The sequence below is a fragment of the Neopsephotus bourkii genome, unplaced genomic scaffold (assembly GCF_033783945.1).
Source record: "Neopsephotus bourkii isolate Nb327-2 ecotype Australia unplaced genomic scaffold, CSIRO-AGI_Nbou_v1 NB_998, whole genome shotgun sequence".
NCBI lineage: Eukaryota > Metazoa > Chordata > Aves > Psittaciformes > Psittacidae > Neopsephotus > Neopsephotus bourkii.
The window spans coordinates 2,226,921-2,249,601 of record NW_026901490.1 but is presented as its reverse complement, the minus strand read 5'-3'; the positions used below and the strand labels follow the sequence as shown (position 1 = coordinate 2,249,601).

Genomic DNA, 22,681 nt, shown 5'->3' with positions numbered 1-22,681 from the left:
AAGATTCCTATTTCCATCATTTATTTTTCCCATTTTGTTGACGTTTTTTCACAACTCCTCATGCAATAGAAACACAAGACTTCAGTCACTGCTGTTGTTATTTAACCCCAATGAACTCTCATTAAGTGTCCCCAGTGAAACATCTGCCCAGAATGTCATACCAATGGTACATGATTCAGAAAATAGTTTTGAGATGCATTTAAAAATTCTGATAGGCCTGTAAGCTCACAACATTTGAAATGAACGAGCAGGAGCAGGGCAGAATCTTAGGAATAACTCTGATGTAAGACTGTGTAACAGACTGGCACTGCTCCTCTTGTTAAAATTCATTTTCTTCAATCCAATCATGGTTTAGAAAGTAAACAGAAGAATCAAGTCTCTTCAAAACCAATATAAGTCTAAAAATAATTTCTAAATAAAATACAAATTATTGTTTTTTCCCATACTGAAGATAAGCAAATTATGCCAAGAATGATTTTTTAGAAAATTAGTATTATTTACATTACACAATGAATCATAGAATCATAGAACAGTTAGGGTTGGAAAGGACCTCAAGACCATCAAGTTCCAACCTCCCTGCCATGGGCAGGGACACTTCTATATAAACCATATCGCCCAAGGCCTCGTCCAGCCTGGCCTTGAACACTGCCAGGGATGGAGCATTCACAACCTCCCTGGGCAACCTATTCCAGTGCCTCACCACCCTAACAGGAAATGAGTGAAGGAGGAAACAGAAAGGAAGTTATTTATTTTCCATAACATGACAGTGAAAAGCAAAAAGAACTGAAAATATAAGTTTGCATCTAATAACATACTTTCCTCAGTTATATAAAATTAAAATAAATAAAAAAGAGTCAGAAAAAGCAAGACTACCATGAATCAGCAATAATTTGCACGTAAGCATAAAATCCATTCATGAAAACATCCCTTAAATAAGTCGTTACTGCATAATACCAAATGGTATAATTCACTATTAAAATTCAATTAGCTTAGCTTAAGCTTCTCTGAAAGATTGTCCTTGCCATCACCTTTCAGTCTTCCCAAGTTAGAAGTTATTGAAATAACAACATTCTTTATAGACCACTACGCATAAATTCAGGACTACAGTGTACTTAAAGCTCATTTAAGGATTATGATTATTTAAAAAAAATCTCCAGATGAAATTATGGAAGTGCCAAATGTTATCAAAAGCCATCAACAGAAGAATTACATCCAAAAATTAAGACTTACTTTTCCTGCTGCCATCAAGGACAATGCAAATTGGTACCACAGATGGAACTCTTCAAACGCAAACTTCATGGCTCTTTCTAAACACTAATTTTGAGAGGAAGATTGTTATTTAAGGGAATATTTTTCAGTTTCTAATAAGATACACTAACATAAATTTTTTTATATATACTTACACCTAAAATACACATAAATCCAAATTTAAATAATTCAAATAAGCTATCTGAAAAAAGCTGCTAAGTTCTATATGAAAAAAAAGAACTCAAAACTGATTCCTAATTTATTATGTTTGACTAAATACTCCTGCTGCTACTGTCCTATTCAGAAAGAAGGAATAATAAATACCAGCTTACTGAAGGTAAGCTGAATGTACCATCAAATACTTTCAGCACTTCTTCCGAAACTCTGACCTACAGCAACTGTATAATCTCAGACATTCACACAAACAAGTGGTACACGGAAAACTGATATTTAAAGTCAAAACATGTTTATAACTTTTTAGGCTGCCTAATCATACTTTCTTCTCCCAGTTTTACATATTCATAAGCATATGCATGAGCATTAGAGGTACTTGTTCACAATTACAAAAATAATCATCTTATTTTATATGCTTAATTAAAAATTAATTGCAAATTCTAAGTGGCAAAAAACAAAGAAATTGAAGAAGTTAATACTTTAGGGGTTTATAACTTTGTAATTGTAGAGACACAATTGTAGATTATTTTTAGAGGCTTGAGTTTCAACATACTAATGATCAATTTACTATTCATACTCTTTGACTTCAAGTTTTATTTATTTGGCTTCATTTCTAGAATTGTAGAATACCAGGCTGGAAGGGACTTTAGGTACCACCTGCTTCAATCTTTCTTGTCAAAGCATGACCTAGACTAGATGGCCCAGCATCCTGTCCTTTCAGTAAGAAATATGACAAGTTAAATGATTTTATCTCCATAAGATCAAAAATTGGTGACTAACATGTGCAGGGTTAAGGAATTAACTGCGCATACATGCGTATGTGACCTACACAACAACATGAACACCTCATAAAATAGGTTCTTCTGAACCAAGTAACAAGATTTCAAGAAGCAACAGGCTCCAACAAGAAATCAAGAGAATACATAACAAGCAACAGTACCCTGGAAAACTGCAAGTTAAGATAATGTTCAGGATAATGCCAAACTGTCTTAACTAACTGAAAACACGTTAACACAATCCCTCTCCTGAAAGGCAGAAATGCTACTATTGATATTGCCTTTTAAATAATCACAAATCACTATATGAACAGGTAATGTTGAATGCATCACTGAATTCTGTTGCTTATGACTATGGTATCCTCCTGAAAACAGTATGTTTAAAGTTAGATAGTTGAAAGATTAATATCTAGGAAAATTTCTGGTCTGGAAAAAATCTTTGGTAGTAGGACATTGATAAGCTCAATACGTCATACTCTACAAAGCTTAAAAACCAACTTGATGACTTGCTTAGGAAGGAAATATCAGTAGAAAGTTCTTTGATCTAGCTGAGAAAGCCATAAGAAGCTGAAAGCTCAAACTCCACCAAGAAATGAGACCTTTTCAGTTAAGAACTGATGACACAGCATTAGAACAGTTTAATATGGATGAGACAGATTTTTCATATTTTAATGATCTCATATCACAACTAACTACTTCTGTAAGTAATCAGCTATAGCTATACCAGAAGATAAGTTATGGGAACTGGTGGGTGAACACCATTTGCAGAGTTAGAATAATGGTGCTTTCTGACTTAAAGCTACAACAGCTGCACTAGATCAATCATAATTAGCTCACAGAGAATGAAGACAGCAAAAAAAAACGTATTTCATAACTGAACAGAATGTTTTTACATTTCTGAATTGCATTTACTGTTAATAGTCTAAATTATGGAAGTTTCAGGCTACTGACTGCAGGGCTTGGGAGCAGATACTTGCCATCAATGTCTATTCTTTAAAAAGTTCTAGACTAAAACATATGATTCTATGACTCCATATGGAGAGTAATCTCTCGTAGCTTTAGTGTAACTGCCTAAAATTCCATGAAGGTGATGGTGTCTGCAGTGGCAAGTAAATGGGAATATCCCTGATCAGATTATGTTCTAGGGTTACAGTCCTTTATGAGCTTTCATAATCTTCAGTTTTGTGAAACTCTTGCCATTGTACTGATTAAAAATGACTTGTACACAAAACTTGCAGTTATGAAGTACCTTCAAGAAGAAGAAAACTCAAATTCAGAGCTTAACATTACAAGAGGTGCAGATTAAAAACCGACTACCCGAATAAATCAGAGAAGAACTGGTGCAGGTTTTCTGAGGTATTTTTTGTGGGGTTTTCATTGGGGTTTTGTTTGTTTGTTTTGCTTTTTGTGGTTTTTGATGTTTTCTTGTTTGTTTGTTTGTTTTTTATTATTGCTGGGAGAAACCATTTTCAGCAAATCAATCCACGGATATGCTTTTCTACCACACATGCTAAAGTATTCTTTCTGGATACCGATAATTAATCATGGTCAGAAACAGTATCCTGCTGCTGGGCAAGCACTGCTTTTAGCAGCAGAAATATCTGTTCTGCCCAGAAAGCTCTAGCTGCTTTTTAGATACAAAGATGTTAATGATACTTGAAAATTTCCCAAACAACTAAGACACCACAATCTAACAAAACACATGCAAGTTGCATAGTCAAACACAAGACATCTGAGATAGAGAATTAACTTCCCTACAGACCTAAAAAAGTAGAGCTCTGTTTTAATAACTTCAAAGCCATTTTACAAACTACAAGGACTTTGGAGCACTCCAAATATTATGAGGCATAAAAGAAAGTTTTCTTTAGAAATAGAACTTCACAGATTCTTCTTCTAGATACTTAAATCTATCATTTATATCCTCAACAGCTTTTATCATTTGCTGTTCCTTCCTGCTCTCTCCATTTAATGTATGCTTTTTTAAGCATATCCTTGCCTCCCCCCAAAACCCATGTAAACTTTTGTACCGTTAAACATTTACCACACCTTTCACAAAATTTCTGTGCTTGACCACCTCAAGCCACTTGTCATGCGAAAATTCAGGCAGTAAACTTTTTGGGGTGGAATGTACCTACTGTATTTTTGCAGTAGTCTGACTTACAATGTCCTGTATTTGTTTTGACTACTACCACAAACTTACATGATTAACAGAAATAAGCGATGAAGACACAGTTGAATATTTACTATTATCAACAAACCTCTGACAGCATTTCATACTGGCCTCTTCTTCCCAAGGCTATAGTAAGTAAATCGTAGACTACAGATGCACTTTGCAAACTGATGATACGATCATTTTTGTGTTCTGGTATTCGGCTCAGTACAGCATCACGGTTGGCCTGAAACATACCACAAAGAAAGAAAGTCAGCTATTGTAATTTCATTTGTATTTTCATTCAAGTAATAACCATGCTATTCAGACTGACAGTCAGCAGTTGATATACATGATACCCAGCGACAGTATCTGCTACTAATTTATAGATTGATGTTTCTGTATGTATCCATTTTAATTACTCAATTCTAATTACATAAATTAGAAAATGTATTTACAATTACTTAAGCCATCTCAGAAACCAAATAAGTTCTTATTTAACACAATATTCAATTTCAAAAAAATTAATTCTATTTTTTGTATGCTAGTAAAACATATTGGAAGGATCTTAAAATCCTCTAGTCCAGCTTTTGTAAAATATGGCAATCAATTTCTTCTCTCTTCGTAACGTTTTGACTCTTTCCTCTTGCTTGTGATTGGTAACCTGCTGGGATAACCATACAATCCCTTTCAGGAGTTATTAGTGAGAAGCGAAAACTGTCCCTGGTTCTGAGCACAGGTTTGGAATCAGGCCATGTTTGGAGCAAGGCTTTGTACTTTCAATCCTGTTCTGTGACAGGCATATTGCCAACCTACTTCTTTAATTAAGCTTTTCCTTTTAAGAAGGAAGAAAACTGAGTTAGAACTGGATTAAGTTTGGTCATGTTCACAAGCAAATCTTGTTAAAGAGCAAAGGATAAAATTCAGGTCTAAGAGTAACTAAGACCACCTATATTGAACTACATAGGACTTCTCCCACTATACCATAAAGCCTCTGAAAATATCTCATCTTGATATCTATTTCTAGACTTTTTGACATTTCATATTCCCCCTGGTACAAATGCTAGTATATCCAGTAGTTTGAAGGCAGAAGTTAGAGATCCTTCTCTCTCCTCCTAGTCCCCGTCCCCCACCCCCCCCTCTTTTAAATTTAATTACACAGGGCATGGCCCCTTAATACACTTACTTAAATACACTATATTTTAATGGACAGCCTATTTCCTCCTTTTTCAGAGGCAAGGCAAGGTGAAACACACATTAAGGGATACTAAATTGTTTCTCTGCTTCAACAAGAGCAGATTTTAAGCTCTGAGCCCACTCATCACATCTTTAAAATCAGAATAATCAAATACTAAAAGAAATTTTCAAAGAGATCGTAAAATGCACAGACATTCCAGGAATTATCACTGAATAACCCACAGCTTGGTTTGAAAACACGCACCCCGGCACACACACCCCAAAACAGGCATTTTGCTTTCTTTTGATCATGAAGTCTTTGGCTTTTCCTTTCTACACTGCATAAATATTTAGTCAGCTTCAAGAACTTCTTCCTTTTTAGCTCCACATTTAATCACTATTTGATTCAATTCTCTGCAAGTATAGAACAAGCTATGAATTAGCACTTCTTGTGGAAAAAATGGCTGACAGTGCCAAAAGGGTATTATAAGAGAGGATGCTTTGTAAGTATTAAAAATATCTTACATATTTGAACAACCATTTTCTGCATAATTATAAAACAGAACACACGTACAAGGTGCAGTGCTCAGTGTTTCAGAACTGCCATGGTCTCAGACACAATAAAGTGGTAATCAGTTAAACTACAGTATGTCAACTGGCCACACTTACTTTATAATACACATTAAGCCTAAGGCAAATGCGAGCAGTATAACTTACTTCACAGTGGAAGAGAAGTTGTGTTCAGCCATTTTACCATCATCGGCTACAAATAGCACATGAGGCTGAGCTCAGGAGGTAGTGATCAGTCAAACAAAATCTAGTTGAAGTTCAGTAACTAGCAGTGTACCCCAGCAATCAATATTGGGCCTGATCCTGGTCAAAATCTTCATTAATGACCTGGATGATGGGCAGAGTGTATTTTCAGCAAGTGTGCTGATGATACAGAACCTGAAGGAGGAACTGATATGCCAAAGGACTGTGCTGCCATCCAGAGGGACCTCAACAGCCTGGAGGAACGAACTGACAGGAACCTCAAGTCCTGCACCCTGGCACCACTCAGTACATGCTGAGGGCCACTCAGCTGAATAGCAGCTTAGCAGAAAAGGACCTGGAGAACACTAGAACCCTAGTGGACACCACACTGAACAGAAGCCAGCAATGTGCCCTTGCAGGAAAGAAGGCTAGTGGTATTCTGGGCTGCATGAGCAGGAGTGTTGCCAGCTGGCTGAAGGGGGCAATCTTTCCCCTCTGTTGAGCACTGGTGAGGTCACACCTTCAGTACTGGGTCCAATTCTGGCTTTCCCAATACAAAAGAGAAATGGAGCTACTGGAGACAGTCCAACAAACGACCACAAGGTTGAATAAGGAACTAAGGTATCTCTTCTATGAGAAAAGGCTGAGAGAGCTGGGACTCTTCAGCCTGGAAAGAGCATGCTCAGCGGGGGAAACCTTATCAATGTGTACAAATGCCTGAAGAGAGGGTACAAATAAGATGGAGCCAACCTCTTTTCAGTAGTACCCAGTGACAGGACCAGTGGCAGTGGATACAAACTGAAATACAGTTCCCTGTGTTCCCTCTGAACACCAGGAAACACTTTTTTACTGGAGGGTGATTGAGCACTGGCACATATTGCCCGGAGGGCTTGTGAGCCTCCCTACTTGGAGATACTCAAAAGGTGTCTGGACACAGGCACAGCCTGTTCCAGGTGGTTTGGCTCTAGCAGGGCTAGGGGGATGGACAAAATGACTTCCAACGTCCCTTCCAACCTCGATCATCTGTGATTCTGATGCTACAGCTCAGCTGACATGCAGCAACATGTACATGCACTGTAATGTGAAGATGTCAGTCCTTTCTACTCACTTCTGCCTAGCTAAGGAAAGGCTGGTCTGGACTTTGTAAGTGTAACAGCCAGCAGGTCGAAGGAGGTGATCCTGCCCCTTTATTCTGCTCTTGTGAGACCTCACTTCGAGTATTGTGTACAGTTCTGGTGTCCTCAACATAAAAAGGACATGGAACTCTTGAAACAAGTCCAGAGGAGGGCCACGAGAATGATCAGGGGACTGGAGCACCTCCCATATGAAGATTGGCTGAGAAAGTTGGGGCTGTTCAGCCTGGAGAAGAGAAGGCTGCGTGGAGACCTCATAGCAGCCTTCCAGTATCTGAAGGGGGCATATAGGGATGCTGCAGAGGGACACTTCATTAGGGACTGCAGTGGTAGGACAGGGGGTAACGGGTTAAAACTTAAACAGGGGAAGTTTAGATTGGACATAAGGAGGAAATTCTTTCCTGTTAGGGTGCTGCGGCACTGGAATGGGTTGTCCAGGGAGGTTGTGAATGCTCCATCCCTGGCAGGGTTCAAGGCCAGGTTGGATGAGGCCTTGGGTAATATGGTTTAGAGCGAGGTGTCCCTGCCCATGGCAGGGGGGGTTGGAACTTGATGATCTTAAGGTCCTTTCCAACCCTAAGTATTCTATGATTCTATAACAATGTATTACAGGAAGAGTGTTGGCAGAGTTGCAGCTGACTTTCCTTATTAGGCACGGCAATACACTGTAGCATGTAGTTAAAAGACATTTTGTACTCTGAAATGTATCTATAAGAGAATCAGAACACTAAAAAAGCACAGAATTATCTTTCCCATGTCACTTCTTTCATAAATACTACATTTTAAATCTTACTCAAAGCATCCTTTTTGAATTTGGAAATTAAGAGAACTCAAGGTGACACAAACATAGCATTTTTAATATCAAGATTCGATTTTTTGGATATATGGTGCACTAGACCTAATTCAAATAAGAAGTTATGATGCAAGAGTGCACCACTTCCCTGAAACGAGCAGTAAGATTTAGGGTTCATATATACATAGTGATTTGCTCACACAAAATGCTACTTACATGTTAGATCCCCATCCTGTTTTAAGGTATTTATTTGAATAATATATTTGAAAATTTATCTGTGTTTTTAACCAATTCACAGACAATGCAAGAAAAGGATCATACTACTTTAATAGCACAGTACCATCTCAAAACACCAGTGACTTACTCAGTCTTCTGCAACTACTTTTTTCTTTCCCAAACACTAGTTTCAAAATCATAAATCATATACTACTTCTTAACTACTACAGAAAAAGAAAAAAACCCCGAACAGTTAGCATGCACTGAGGCTGAAGTAACAGCTCTCAACTCTCAGAAAGATAAGTCTGTAGCGATTGATTTTTTATGCTAAATCTTCCCCTTTTGCTTCCAAAACTATTATGAACAAACCATTTAGCCAAAGTAAGCCAATTATGTGAAAGAAACAAACTCTTTTACCTCAGATAAACTGCAACAACTACTTGTAAGGAAAAAACATATTGGAAGCTTGATAAGGGTATACGCTGTACAGTGATAAGCATTTGACATAATCAAGCCAGATCTAATTCACAAAGGAAAAGCTGTAAGTCACTTGAAATGAGGGACAGTACTTTTGTTTTTTCTCATCTTAACACAAGGAAGTACACGTGTAAATACAGTAATCCATAGTCAGATCCTGAAGAACTGGGGCTACTACCATGACCCCAGTTCACATCAGAATTTTGCATATCTCCACAAGCAGCTCAGGCACCTTAAGGAGGCACAGGCAGCCGCTTTCAGTGGTTAAATATATACTGCAGCAAAACCAAGACATGGTATATGGAAACATTTGTTCAGTCTAGTTTTTTGATGACAGATTCTGTCATGAACACTGCAATGAACATCATTAGGAATGTGGAAAACAGTTTGCACTACAACGTGAATGTTGGCACTTTAAAATAGTTCAAACAGGACAATGTTCACTAAAATGTTGTGTTCCTCTTTAACTGTATCAAAACAGAAATTATGTCAGAGCATGAAAGCAACTGAATTACCTATAGAACTTAAAAGACTAAGTCTCACTGTTGTGTGGTGAGACAGATTGTTACATGATGCCTCAGGTTCTATAGGTTCCGCTCCTCCAGTTAGAAAACCAGCAGAAATTCCAGCTTCAGCATTTCATTTCTGCCATCTGAGAACATGTAACCGGCCTGGTATAAGCATGTCAGTACGTGGTGGTTCATAGATGACTAGTAAAATTACACTAGAGGAAAATACAAAAGGCTGATAAAAGGCACAATTAGACCATTGAAAGGAATCACCTACTGTGGAAATGAGGACATAAAAAATGAATAAATAAATCCAGTAGTACGAGTATCAAAAGCTAATGCCACTACCATTAAAAATAATATACAAATTCAACTTATATTTGAGATTGAATGCACAATGGATAATACTTTTTAGCTATGTTTCTTACGCTCATCTAGTAGTACTTGATTTGGTTTTTGCAACAAAAACAACTTACATTTTGAGTCTGTACAAATGGCAACTAGCTGGTATAAAGGTGGGTCATACTGATAAGTAATGCCAAATGAATGACCTGTCTTTGTGTTCACCTGCCTGTGGTTAGAAGGAGGCTACATTTAGCCACTCTAATGGAGAAAAACCATTCATAACACTTGCAGACCTCAACTTGCTGGCTCAGAGGAACAGAAGCTTGAGTTTCAGAAGTAACTGCCTGCTTTCCTAACAGAAAATGAAACATAGTCATAAAGCAAGGCATGATAAAAAAAGTTCTATTTTCAATTTAATAAATACCCAAAGAAAACATATACGCATACACCACATGCACATTCACTCTATTTTACCTACCATAGATTCACTAATAAGCAGCAACAGTAAGGCTTCTTCTGTATTTTCTTGAGGACAAAAGATGCTGTTCAAAACGAAAATGTAATTATTTAAGTAGAACACATTACTTTTAGGAGTAGCTTACACAAATACAGTGAGAGTACTGTAAAACCGGAAAATTTCCAGGAAAGAGAACAGAGAGTAACTTGCATAGAAAAAATGACTGGCTAAAACACATTTCTTTGCAATGCTTTTAAATTTGCATTTTAGAAAAGCTGGCCTAGCACAACAAGAGAATGAAACCACCACAGCTGTAAGAGGTGAACACATTCAAATACCCCCAAATTGCACATGATTTGATAACTGTAAACTCTGTACCCACAGTTTAACTACCCTCTGGCACATAATCTATGTGAGCTCAATCTACATCACTGATTCAAAGGTCAGCAACAAGAAACTCTCTCACAAGAACAAGATAACTTTTATACTTAAGCAATATGTGGAGGAATACTTTCATTAGTCTTTCATCATATGTGCCTAAGAATTGTTTTCTTGATGCATTCAGTATCTGTCAGCATGTAAAAAAAAAAGAGCCATGCAACCTCTACCTGCTTCCCATAATCACTGTTACTTCCAAGCAGTTAAAATATTTGTTTTTAATGAAGTACATTTTTTATGACAGTATTAAAGGTTTGCACAGGACTAGTTCACAAACTTTTCTGCTTTTTCTGAACAGTAGGTGCTTTCTGAATACTTTTCTATGCTGGTGGCAGACAACAGTAATCTACATTGGGTACATGACTTACAAGAAATCATTCATTCCATCTCTCACACACACACACACACCCCACAATAGTTACTGTTTTAACTTTTCAGATTTCTTTCTCTAAACTGTTTCTGAATTAGCACAAGTACCATCTCCTGTTAATTGAGATCAATAATTCCACAATTACCTGTTTAAATGCAGGAAATAATTTCTTCTTGTTAATAAGCAATTCCTATAGTCCAAAGGGTACTTAAACTACAATAAATTACAAACGGGAAACAAAACTTGTCTGAGATCAAAACATCTTTTAGGGTTTTTTTAAATGCATTAGAAATCTAAGCAGTAATTAAATGCCTGAAAGGAAATGAAAACTAAAACACACCTTAACTCCAGGTGGTTTGAAGGCAACACTGCAAACATATTGTAGTATACAGCAGATCAGACCCCCGGGCAATTATTCTGTTATTGGATTTTTATTCAATGCATGTTGCTTATCAGATGTTCAGAAACATTCTAAATCTTAGAATACTTTTATTTTTACATAACAAAGAAATTTCAAGCCACACTTACTGCTGAATAAGAACCACCCAGGACAGGGAATGAGAAGCGAAAACAAAGCATTACAGAGCTCCCCTTTCATCTGTCCAGCCTTCAATAAAGAATTTAGCAACTTGGAAGCAGACCTAATCTGCCTGGCAGTCGTTCCCAGAAAACAGAATAACAATTGGAAGTTGCAGAAATTACTTTCTTGGAGAAAAAAAAGAGAACTATGAAGTCACTGATCAAAATTAAAGCAAACATTTTCTCCGACAACTTTGAATATATTTTGGTTAATAAGTTGATGTTTCCCTCAAATAGTGGAGATCCTCTTAATGTAGAAATTACTATGAAATTTCTTTGACCTGTCTAAACAAAAAGCTCAATTTTAGTTGGCTGAACTCAGACTGTCTCCTGACAGATGCAGGCATACATGTAAAGTAATTCCAAGGTAACAGGGCAGAGCAAAAGAGGCAACTGGAAGCATGAAAGGGCTACCAACCAAAGGCAAATCAAGTTTAGCAGCTCTTCAACTGAGGACTGAGAAAACTGAAGAGGCAGTAACACAGAGATCTATGAAATAATAAATGGTATTAGCCAAATCACACAATGCAGTTACTTAAGATACCAGGCAATATAACTAGAAAAAAACAGTACATCTCAGACTCAGAGCTGATGGTCAGATGAATACCTAGGAAGTATTTTCCTACATATCTGACTTTCTATTCATTGCCTTGTGTACTTACTTTTAAACATTGCTGGAGATAAGATACTTGGCTAGACATGTTTTAGTTGATCTGGTTTTAATCACTGTGATGTGACAAAAGGACTTAATTACATGCTCTGTTGAAATAATGGAATTTCTCACTTGCATGTCCCAAGAACAAGAAAATTACAATAGAACAAAGCTCCACTTTTGCCAGGAGGCATGGTTCTACAAAAGGCTGGGTTGAGAATGAAGACCATAAGTTTGAAATACTGAGCCTGAGAAACCTGCTATAAGTATTCTAGATCAAGGAAGGAGATCTGCAAGAAATCTTTGAAGATAAAAGCCATTCTACTTGCTCATAAAAAGTGACACCATAATAAAATGAGCTTGCTGCTTTATAAAGTATTCATTATGGAAATCTGCAATATATGGAGCTAAACAACTCAAATGCCTGCAGTAGGACAGTATTTCATATTACAATATAAAGACCCTGTTTTCACTAAACCAAAATATCTCTCCAGAATCTAAGTTAGGACTACTTCTATAGGCAACCTAATAGAGAAGCAGAACCTTTTGCACATAACAATAAGGTCACATTATGGAAAGAAGCTTTCATACTAACTAATAAGGCATGCATAAGAGGGAAACAGATTCTTCTTCACAATTTGCTGTGTGAAATGAAGTAGTTCGAATGAGAAAATGTGTGACCCTGATTAAAAAAACTTCCTTGTGTTTGGCCAATAAATGCATACTTTTTAAGTGCAGTGATCAAGGTGTAACCACAAACCAGGTATTTCCTTTGCAGCAAAAAGGCTGCTTGCATGTACAGTTTGTTAATTATGTGCTTGCAGAGTTGCTTTGGCAAATTGAGTGTTCAACTCTGCCTGCATCTTTTCTTAAACCTCAAAAGCCTGATCTCTAATGACTTCACATTCTAGACATAGTAGGACAAAACTGAAATAAAAGACAATGCTTGGATTTTAATCCAGCCAGAACACAACATAAAAACAAATTAATAAATTCTTGGAGAAAAAAGGTCAAAATTTCATATGGAATAGAAAAAATCTCCTTGAGACTCTCAGATCACATCAGTTTCAGAGAATCACAGGACAGTTGAGGTTGGAGGTGGTGTCTGGTGACTGTCTAGTATAGCCCCTCCACTCAAAGGAGGGTCAACCAGCAGGTTGCCCAGGACCATGTCCAGTTGGATTTTGAGTATCTCCAGTGATATTCTCCAGCTCCACAACCTCTTCTGTATTTTCTTTTTTTTTTCTGAAGCTTAAATAGAATTTCTGTCTTCTCCATCTGCATAAATTAGCACTGTCCTCCTATGGCAAATCATAATCTTGGCTAGACCATTAGACCACTGCTCAGTTCTCTGGCTCACAGTGCTTTCCAACATGTATCAAAACAAGTAAGCAGTAGTTGATGACTATATTAAATATATATATATATATATATATATACACACACACAAAATACACAGTCCCACAAGGACTTGCGTGTAGAATACAAGTAGAGCAGTGGAGAAGTTGCAGATTACATAAAACAAGCATGCAATAAAATTTCATCAGATCAAATGTAGTATCAATGACAAAAAGAAAAATATTTTAAAAAGGCACTGCCAAATGGTTAAGATTTCACCAGCATGCTTTGACACAAACATGTAACTTTCAGGTAGCAAACTACATCCAGGGACTTGTAATTAAAAGCAAAAATTTTTCAATATATATTTTGGCAATGTCAGAATGTGTCCAAGGAGAACAATCTGAACAATAGAAACCATTTTACATCGAATCAGATACAAACAAACAACAAGCTATTAAAATCTCAGAGAAGTTCAAATTCAAGAAAATGGCTATCCACATTTAATAATATTACTAATAGCTAATGTGGTTTAAAAAACCTCACACATTTTCAACAAGGAAGGGATACACACCAAAGCCACTCTAGAATTAACCACAGGATACATGGCACAAAGATCCATTCCATACCACTTATTTGAATCAGTGAAAGAATAAAACTCAGCAAAACGGTGGCATCATGAAGAAATGCCAAAACTAACCTAAAAAGACTGGGAGGCAGCTGCTTTGCGAAATAAGACTAAATTAAAATGATGAGACAAATTGCTAGATATCTTTTGGGTTTTTATAATGGGATGAATTTTAATCTCCATATTGCTAATTCTTTCCTTTTTATGACAGAGAGAACAGAGATCTAGAAACAGCACACAACTTTTGAAATGTGCAATTTCAGATTTGCCACACAGTTCATGTTTTCTTTTGTATCCCAGATATAATTAAGAGATATTGACTCCATCATACACCCCAATATAGAATAAAAAAATATTTTGGGAATTAAGAACAAAAGGTCTTGTGTACACTGCTGCTTGGAGAAGCACGTTGCTTCCCTAGTTCTCTTCAGGGAATATATATATCTACACACAGCATGGGAAACATGCATTGTGCAATTCCTTCTACATTTTAAAAAATATAAACTAAATTACCCAGTGCAGTTGGTAACAATCGCAAATATAGAAACACAAGAGGTATAAACTCAGCCATACTTTTCTCCAGTGTATACCCGTGGTCTTCTGCTGAGTGCATAATTCTTAGTATTTGAACCTTTTCGAAGTGGGTCATCGAGGGGTGATTGGTGAGGAGGATCTTCCAGTGGATTCCAATAACTCTGTTCACACATGCCTCGTAACAAAATTTCAGCCAGTTGTCTTGCTATAGTCTGTAAAATTGAAAGATAAATATTTTCCTTAGAAATGCTGAATGCAGACTCTTATAAAACGCTTGGATTACTTCTAATGAAAACTAGTCAGGTAGAATATATTTCCTGTTATTTTAAAACACCCAAAAAACCAGGCATACTGCTGATTGAAAGTACCCAGTAAAATTCTCTGAACACAAAGAGAATAAATAGCAATCACAAACAATTTTTCAATTTTATCAGTTAAATCCGAATACTTTTGAAGTAGTGTAGATCTGTGTCAAAAGGTTTATCTGACCAACTATTCATGGCACAATATATTTAAGTATAGAAATACTTAAAATGTAAATAATACTGGTTTAAAACTTTTAAATTATCCTACAATCCATGAATATCAGGTCAGTCTTCTCTTTAATGTTTAATACATATGCGTACAAGCTGCATGACTATATATCATGATGATAAAACCTCAAGAGATTAGCACCAGCACAGCAGAAAGAAGGCAAAATCTACATTTCCACAGCACTGGCAGTATTTCCCAGCAACATTCATCACCAACAGATGTGTAATGTTTAAGCCACAGAAAGAACAATATGATAGATCTGCATCTTCCACCTTAATTCCTGTACCTTAAGAAGCTCTTCATCTTTTGTTCTATTAAAGTTTGCAATATTATTCCTCTCTTAAGTCTAAAGTCTATTGTTTAATAATTTTATAACCTTACTAGGAAACAGTTATTAAATTAATTAAGAAACCAACTACCTTCCTTATTACAACTTCAGAAGTTTTAAAAAGCTAATACGAGGAAACCAATCTAGGACATGTTGAAAATCATTACATTAGAGCAAAAGATGTAAGGCTTGGCCTTTTAGTATAAAAAGATGCAAAAAAGATATATCACTCTTTTGGTAAAGGTTTATTTTCTGACAATACAAATAAAAAATATTCCTGAGTTAGCTTTTATTGTTTTCCTTTAACAAGCTTTATCATAAAAAAAATAATAACTTGGTAACTTCCAACTTAGTAGAACACACAAAAGACACTACACAGTCTTCGCTCTTGTTAACCTACAAAACCCTGAAACAATGCCCTTGTGAAACTATGGTAATCATAAATAGGGCAATTATGATTAAAGTTGAAAGTATGGTCAATCAGAGACAAATCAGGTTTTAAAGATAACCACAAACAGGAAAGAGAAATAGAGGAGAGACTGAGTATCAAACATGCCTTTTTATTTTAATCATTCACTTCAGCCAGGAAATGTAACCTTATAAAGCAGTTGATAATAGATGCTGACCACTATGCTGTGTACCTGGTATTTGTCTCTAACTCGTCCATTATACTTACACTTTACCTGCCTACTAAAATTCAGCTGATGCAAAAGGAACGTGGTTTAATATAACTTACCATTCGCAGATTTTGTGTAGTTCTTGTTTCGACAGCTCTTAGTAACTCTCTAAATCTACCAACTCCTCTCGTCAAATTCCTGCATATAAATATAGAATTTGACAGTATTCCAACTTGTATTTGGTAACACCTTAATACATCACTCAGTAAAGTTGTTAAAATCCTTATTATCCTTTCCCCCCACCTTACTCCCCGCATATCATCATCACCTTTCTGTAAGATATATATATATATACACATATATATATATATTTATATATTCATTTGGGAACCCCACTGCTGATTACTACAACATTACCTGCCAGTTTATTGAAAAAAAGAAACATTTTCATGATTAGCAGATAGTTCAAAGAGAAACCAAGAAAAAGTGTAAGAAGTGACCACCCAAAAGAAGGAAAAAACAATACTGAAGTTGGGCTTGCTACTACAGCTGTTTTAATTATCAATTACATTAGGCTTCAAAGCATAACCTTTGGGGAAAAAATAAACAACTAATCAAAGAAAACAACAAAAAAAAACATTATATTTTAGCTGCCTCTTGAACCTTAAAATAGGGAAATAAAAAAAGCAGTAAATCTTGTAATCTTCAGTGAAAGTAATGTAAATTTTTTTCCCCCTCTCCTTTTCAGAAAGAGCACAAACACAGCAAGGCCCACTGTGTGGACAGAAGAGGACTGGGAATCTTGACTCCAGCTGGCTTTTGGTGGAGCTTCTGTAACTCAGGTTTGTTTCTCCGCCTATGCTTCAGCCACTTCGGCTGCCTAAACAGCTTTTGCAGAGATTCAAGAGCCTCAGATAGGAGGCATCATTCACACAAACAATTTTTGCAGATCTGAACTTTCTTCTCAAACAACAGATTATTCTGTATGGTCTTACAGCTTTCTTTTTTCCTCATATATCTCAGCTGGTTTTTTATTGCACTTAAAAACAGTTGAGAACATTTTATATTAATACAGTTTGTCTTTAAATTGGTGAATGACTGGTTGGCTGTTTGCTGAGCTGAACAAATGTTTTCTGCAACCTCAATGTACAAGATATGACAGCCATTTCACTATTTGAAATTTAGTTGCAAAAGAAAATTATTTAATCAAAAGCACGTTTTGCATTAAATCATTGCTGCTATGTCATACAGCTGTATTGTCTTAAGATGTGATTCTATGTGCAAGTTGCATAGCATTTGCTAACATGGGCTTGCAATGAATATTACACTTCATGTAAGTTTCTCATAAGTAAAAGCTCTACTGCACTGCTATAAAGCTTGTTTTAAAATCATCCTCTTTATTCTGAAGTCTTTATTTTCAATTACTTTTAAATAACTGATCTTCTGAATTGCAACTCTGTGCAAATTTCAAGAAAAAACAGCATTTTTACACAGATTCTTTCGTTAAATTTAGTTGCAGAATACCTGAAGCCAGTGTTTGATGTGAGAGATCTTGCTATAGAACTGTAGAACTCTATCACTTTACCTAGAGTCCCAGTCATTCATTTTAGTCTTCAAATTTTATGACAGAGATCATGTCTGTTCTATTTTATACGATCAAGGATTATGAGTGTATTGCAGAAATTTTAGTCTCCAGCACACACCTTTCACTAGCACAAGTTCACCTTCAAAAATACTTTTACATAAAAGCACATTTAAAAGAAACTGGCATTTCCAAATAACAAAACCTATACATACAGGTTGGAAGTTATGCCAAAGTTGGTTAAAAAGAAATAATCACCAGTCACACCAGAAATAATGATTGTCTGTAAAAACTCCATGTTACAGCAGAATTTGACCATAGAGTGCCATTTAGTGCATATCAAAGAAAATTAATCCCTTGTATACATCTAACATGGAAGGAACTGCATGAAGGATTATATTTATTTATATATTTCATACAGGCAGGCCTCTTAATGACTATTACCCCAACTTCATATACTTATGAAGTAAGTACAGAAAGAAAACTTCTGAACTCAGTGGAAGCTGGATACATTCAGCACCTTTGGAAAGCTAAAACACCATTTAGTAATAACCACATGCCAAATATTTTAGAGAGCCAAATCCAGACCACTGGAACCCCAGCTTTAAGTCCTTTGCTCTAAGTGCATATTCCCATGAATGGAGCTTTCTCTCAAGGATTGTAGTGCAAAGTCACAGGCTTGCCAAAAAAATTAAATGTTCCTTGCAAAATTACCAAAACAAGAGTATGAGCAAGAAGTTGGCAGTTTGAAATACTAATTCCCAAGTATAGATGAAACATTACTATGTAGCAGAACTTCAAATCACACTAATTTAAATCTCTATGAAATTTTAGGAATTAGCAGTTTTTCCATATGAAGTTTATGTCTTTCAAAGTGTTACAGGAACAAAAAAAAAAACAACCCACCTCTTTTGAAAAAGTATGCAATCTTTAAATGTCCTTAAGAACTTCATGACAGATTGTTATTAGCAACCTATTTTCATAAACATCTGCAAGGGACTGAAACTTGTGACTGAAGTTCTACTGTATCATGGAAAAAAGCAGTAAGACTGTACAAGAAAAAAAAACCCAAACACCTTAAAATACAAAATCAGGTTTTGCTTCATAAAGCATTTAACACCGATCCACTGCACAAGTGAAAACAAACACGATACAGATTTGTCGAGCAACTTCTAAAGGAAGTGTAATAAAAAGAGATACACTTCAAAGCTACAATCTACATCACACAAAAATTTGAGTTAAATGCTTTGAGAGACAAGCACCGAAGCAAAACATACCATGAACAATATGGTAGATCTCCACACTGCACAGCTTTTAGCAAAGTACATTTCCTGTATTTGTTAACAGTTTGTAACACTGCAGTGAAGCGGGTGGTGGCTATTCTGGCACATACTTTTCCTGCCTAGCCTAGAAAGCAAACAGCTTTTACCTGCTTTTCACCATGATGTGCCTTCATGCTAGTGGCTCCGCCCGTGATGATTGAATGCCAGAGCAAAAGGGCAGGTTAATTTAGAAAGCAACATCCCACAGTGTCTGTAAATGACTTTGAGATCACTTCCGTTCTTGAGACAAGGAATTTTAAGGTAAATTAACATACACTGAGAGCTGACATGTTTTCGGTGATTTCACACAGGACAAAGACAGCCCACAGAGAGACACTGCTAGTTACATTAGTGTTTATATGTCTGCCTCCCATCAGGACATACTCAAGCCCTCTGAATTGCATCTTCCTAGTTTTTAAAGACTAATTAAAATGTTTTGCTGCCCTCTTCTTCAAGGAAAAAAAAAAAAAATCAAACAAACCAACTACTTTGACTCTTTAAGTAGCACTATACCAGTTAAAGACTGAGAATCAGGATTTAAAAGTACAATCTACTGTTGAAAGTCTATGCGGATTGATGCCCTTAGTGCTAAATCTGCATCCTTGTGTCTATATATTCACACCCTAAACCCCAACTACTTATACTGGAACATAATTAATTACTCTGCTGCAAGATCAACTTTTATGCTCCTCTGAAAACATTTTTACTGCATCTATCAAAGGTGCTCACTCTTAAACAGAGAGAGAAATCAATAACTGTAGATATTTTACAAGGAAAGTACAGAAAGACAATTAAGGGGCAGTAAAGACAAACTTTCTATGCAGGATCAGGAGAACTGGATGTAAGCGTATAGGCCAGCAGTAGCAAAGTTTTGGTGCAAACATTTGCCACCATCACCACCAAGAACTCTCTTGGTTTTAAAAAGCATGTTTGGCATCAGACACCACAGTGCTTTGGCATTAGTGGTCTAGGTAAACCTGACACCCCAGAAATACACTATCTTTGTGTTTTTGAACACACCTCCCAAAAAAGTAGAAAAGAATTAAGAAACTGCTCAATGACGAGCAGTCTATATTTGAAAGATGTTAGGATAAAAACCTAGCAGTGTTCCCTATAATAACAAAGGGAGCAAGATCAAATCACAATATGCCAAAACAGGCTACAAAAGAAATATTCTAAATTTAACCACAGAATGATTGATAAGATTAATTTACTTTGTATTTACAGTGTATTTTGATAATACCTTTTCCATCAGTGTGACAATGGCTTTCTCAGGCATTTCCTTTATGCCTATCAATTAAAACATCCAAATACATAGTCTAACGTTGCTTTTTATAAATTAAGGAATTAGGAGAAATTTTTGCTTAGTGAGCTTAGACAAAACCTCACCTGCTCTGCAATTTGATGGCTAAATTGTGAGTAATTTTCCCATTTAAGAGAGAAAAGTATATTCCAGAGCCATACAGGTGAACAGGCTAAGTTCACTTATACTAGCCTGTCACCTCATTGCTGAGGCTTACTATATCCCATTTTAAAAATATCCATGTTTTAAAAAGAAGAGCAATCAAGAACAATGAGATGCAGATTACTTGATCAAAGTGATGAAACAGAAATTGCTTTTGGAATGGAGTCCACTTCCCAAATGTGTGTTCACTCTTCTTTCTAGATATATATTTATATACAGAAAAAATTAATGGTAATGTTTATAAACTCAGTGGTACAGTGTAATTTTTAAAGTCTGAGGCTTTGTCCCAACAATTCAATAGCAAGAATAGAATAGGATTTGTTTTAAAGGGAAGAAGTCTAGGCAGGCAAAACTCTTGATACACATGCCTATCAGAACAGCCGTATTTCAGTAGCTTTGGCATGACCAACATGTTTACAAAGAAATAAAAATGATTTAAATCCATACACTCCAGCTAATAACTTTTGGCCAATTAAGAGTAATTTTAACAGCTTTAAGAATTACAGACCAGTCATTCTCACCTCTGTGCCTGGCAAAATCTTGGAGCAGATTCTCCTGGAAGGCATGCTAAGGCACATGAAAAACAACAAGGTGCTTGGTGACAGCCAGCATGGCTTCACTAAGGGGAAATCCTGCCTGACCAGTTTGGTGGCCTTTTATGATGGGGCTGCAGAACTGAGGGACAGTGGTAGAGCATTTGAAGTCATCTATCTGGATTTGTGTAAAGCGTTCAACACTGTCCCACACGACATCCTTGTCTCTAAACTGGAGAGACATCAATTTGATGAACGCACCACTCGGTGGATAAAGCAATGGCTGAATGCCCGCATGCAGAGTTGTGTTCAATGGCTCAATGCCCGGCTGGAGACCAGTAACGAGTGGTGTCTCTCAGGGATCGGTGTTGGGACCGGTCTTGTTTAACATCTTTGTCGCTGACATGGACAGTGGGATTGAGTGCGCCCTCAGCAAGTTTGCTGATGACACCAAGCTGTGTGGTTCGGTTGATACGCTGGAGGGAAGGAATGCCATCCAGAGGGACCTTGACATGCTTGTGAGGTGGGCTGATGCCAACCTCATGAAGTTTAACCATGACAAGTGCAAGGTCCTACACCTGGGTTGGAGCAATCCCAGGCACAGCTACAGGTTGGGCAGAGAAGAGATTCAGAGCAGCCCTGCGGAGAAGGACTTGGGGGTGCTGGTCGATGAAAAAATGAACATGAGCCACCTTCAGTGTGCCCTTGCAGCCCAGAAAGCCAACCGTATCCTGGGCTGCATCAAAAGGAGTGTGACCAGCAGGTCGAAGGAGGTGATCCTGCCCCTTTATTCTGCTCTTGTGAGACCTCACTTGGAGTATTGTGTACAGTTCTGGTGTCCTCAACATAAAAAGGACATGGAACTCCTGGAACAAGTCCAGAGGAGGGCCACGAGGATGATCAGGGGACTGGAGCACCTCCCATAGGAAGACAGGCTGAGAAAGCTGGGGCTGTTCAGCCTGGAGAAGAGAAGGCTGCATGGAGACCTCATAGCAGCCTTCCAGTATCTGAAGGGGGCATATAGGGATGCTGCAGAGGGACTCTTCATTAGGGACTGTAGTGGTAGGACAAGGGGTAATGGGTTAAAACTTAAACAGGGGAAGTTTAGATTGGATATAAGGAGGAAATTCTTTCCTGTTAGGGTGGTGAGGCACTGGAATAGGTTGCCCAAGGAGGTTGTGAATGCTCCATCCCTGGCAGTGTTCAAGGCCAGGTTGGACGAGGCCTCGGGTGATATGGTTTAGGGTGAGGTGTCCCTGCCCATGGCAGTGGGGGTTGGAACTTGATGATCTTAAGGTCCTTTCCAACCCTCACTATTCTATGAGTCTATAAGATGAGAAAGTATTTTACACTGAATCAAGTTACTATACGACCAAAAGGCAAGAAACATGACAAATCAAGACATAAAACTCTTCAGCAGTAACAGAATAATATCCTAATACTGAGACATGCCAATTACCATACTAGAGCTTTTGCTTTATATAGCCCTACAATTTAGAAGGAATGAAATCTTATGGCTTTCTGCAATAACTTTATTAAAGGTCTGACCAAGTGG

At 37.0% G+C, this 22,681-nt stretch overlaps 1 protein-coding gene across 4 annotated transcripts in view; it reads right to left on the bottom strand.

The window, feature by feature from the left end:
* TTC7B (tetratricopeptide repeat domain 7B) overlaps positions 1-22,681 on the bottom strand; it is a 145,998-nt gene that overhangs the window by 79,378 nt on the left and 43,939 nt on the right. For all 4 annotated transcript variants that reach the window (XM_061359930.1, XM_061359932.1, XM_061359931.1 and 1 more), the window contains 5 exons: positions 16,344-16,422; positions 14,785-14,957; positions 10,228-10,291; positions 4,457-4,594; positions 1,231-1,314 (listed from right to left, as the gene is read on the bottom strand). In XM_061359930.1, the coding sequence (XP_061215914.1) occupies positions 1,231-1,314; positions 4,457-4,594; positions 10,228-10,291; positions 14,785-14,957; positions 16,344-16,422 (538 nt within the window). The remainder of the gene's footprint in view (positions 1-1,230; positions 1,315-4,456; positions 4,595-10,227; positions 10,292-14,784; positions 14,958-16,343; positions 16,423-22,681) is intronic.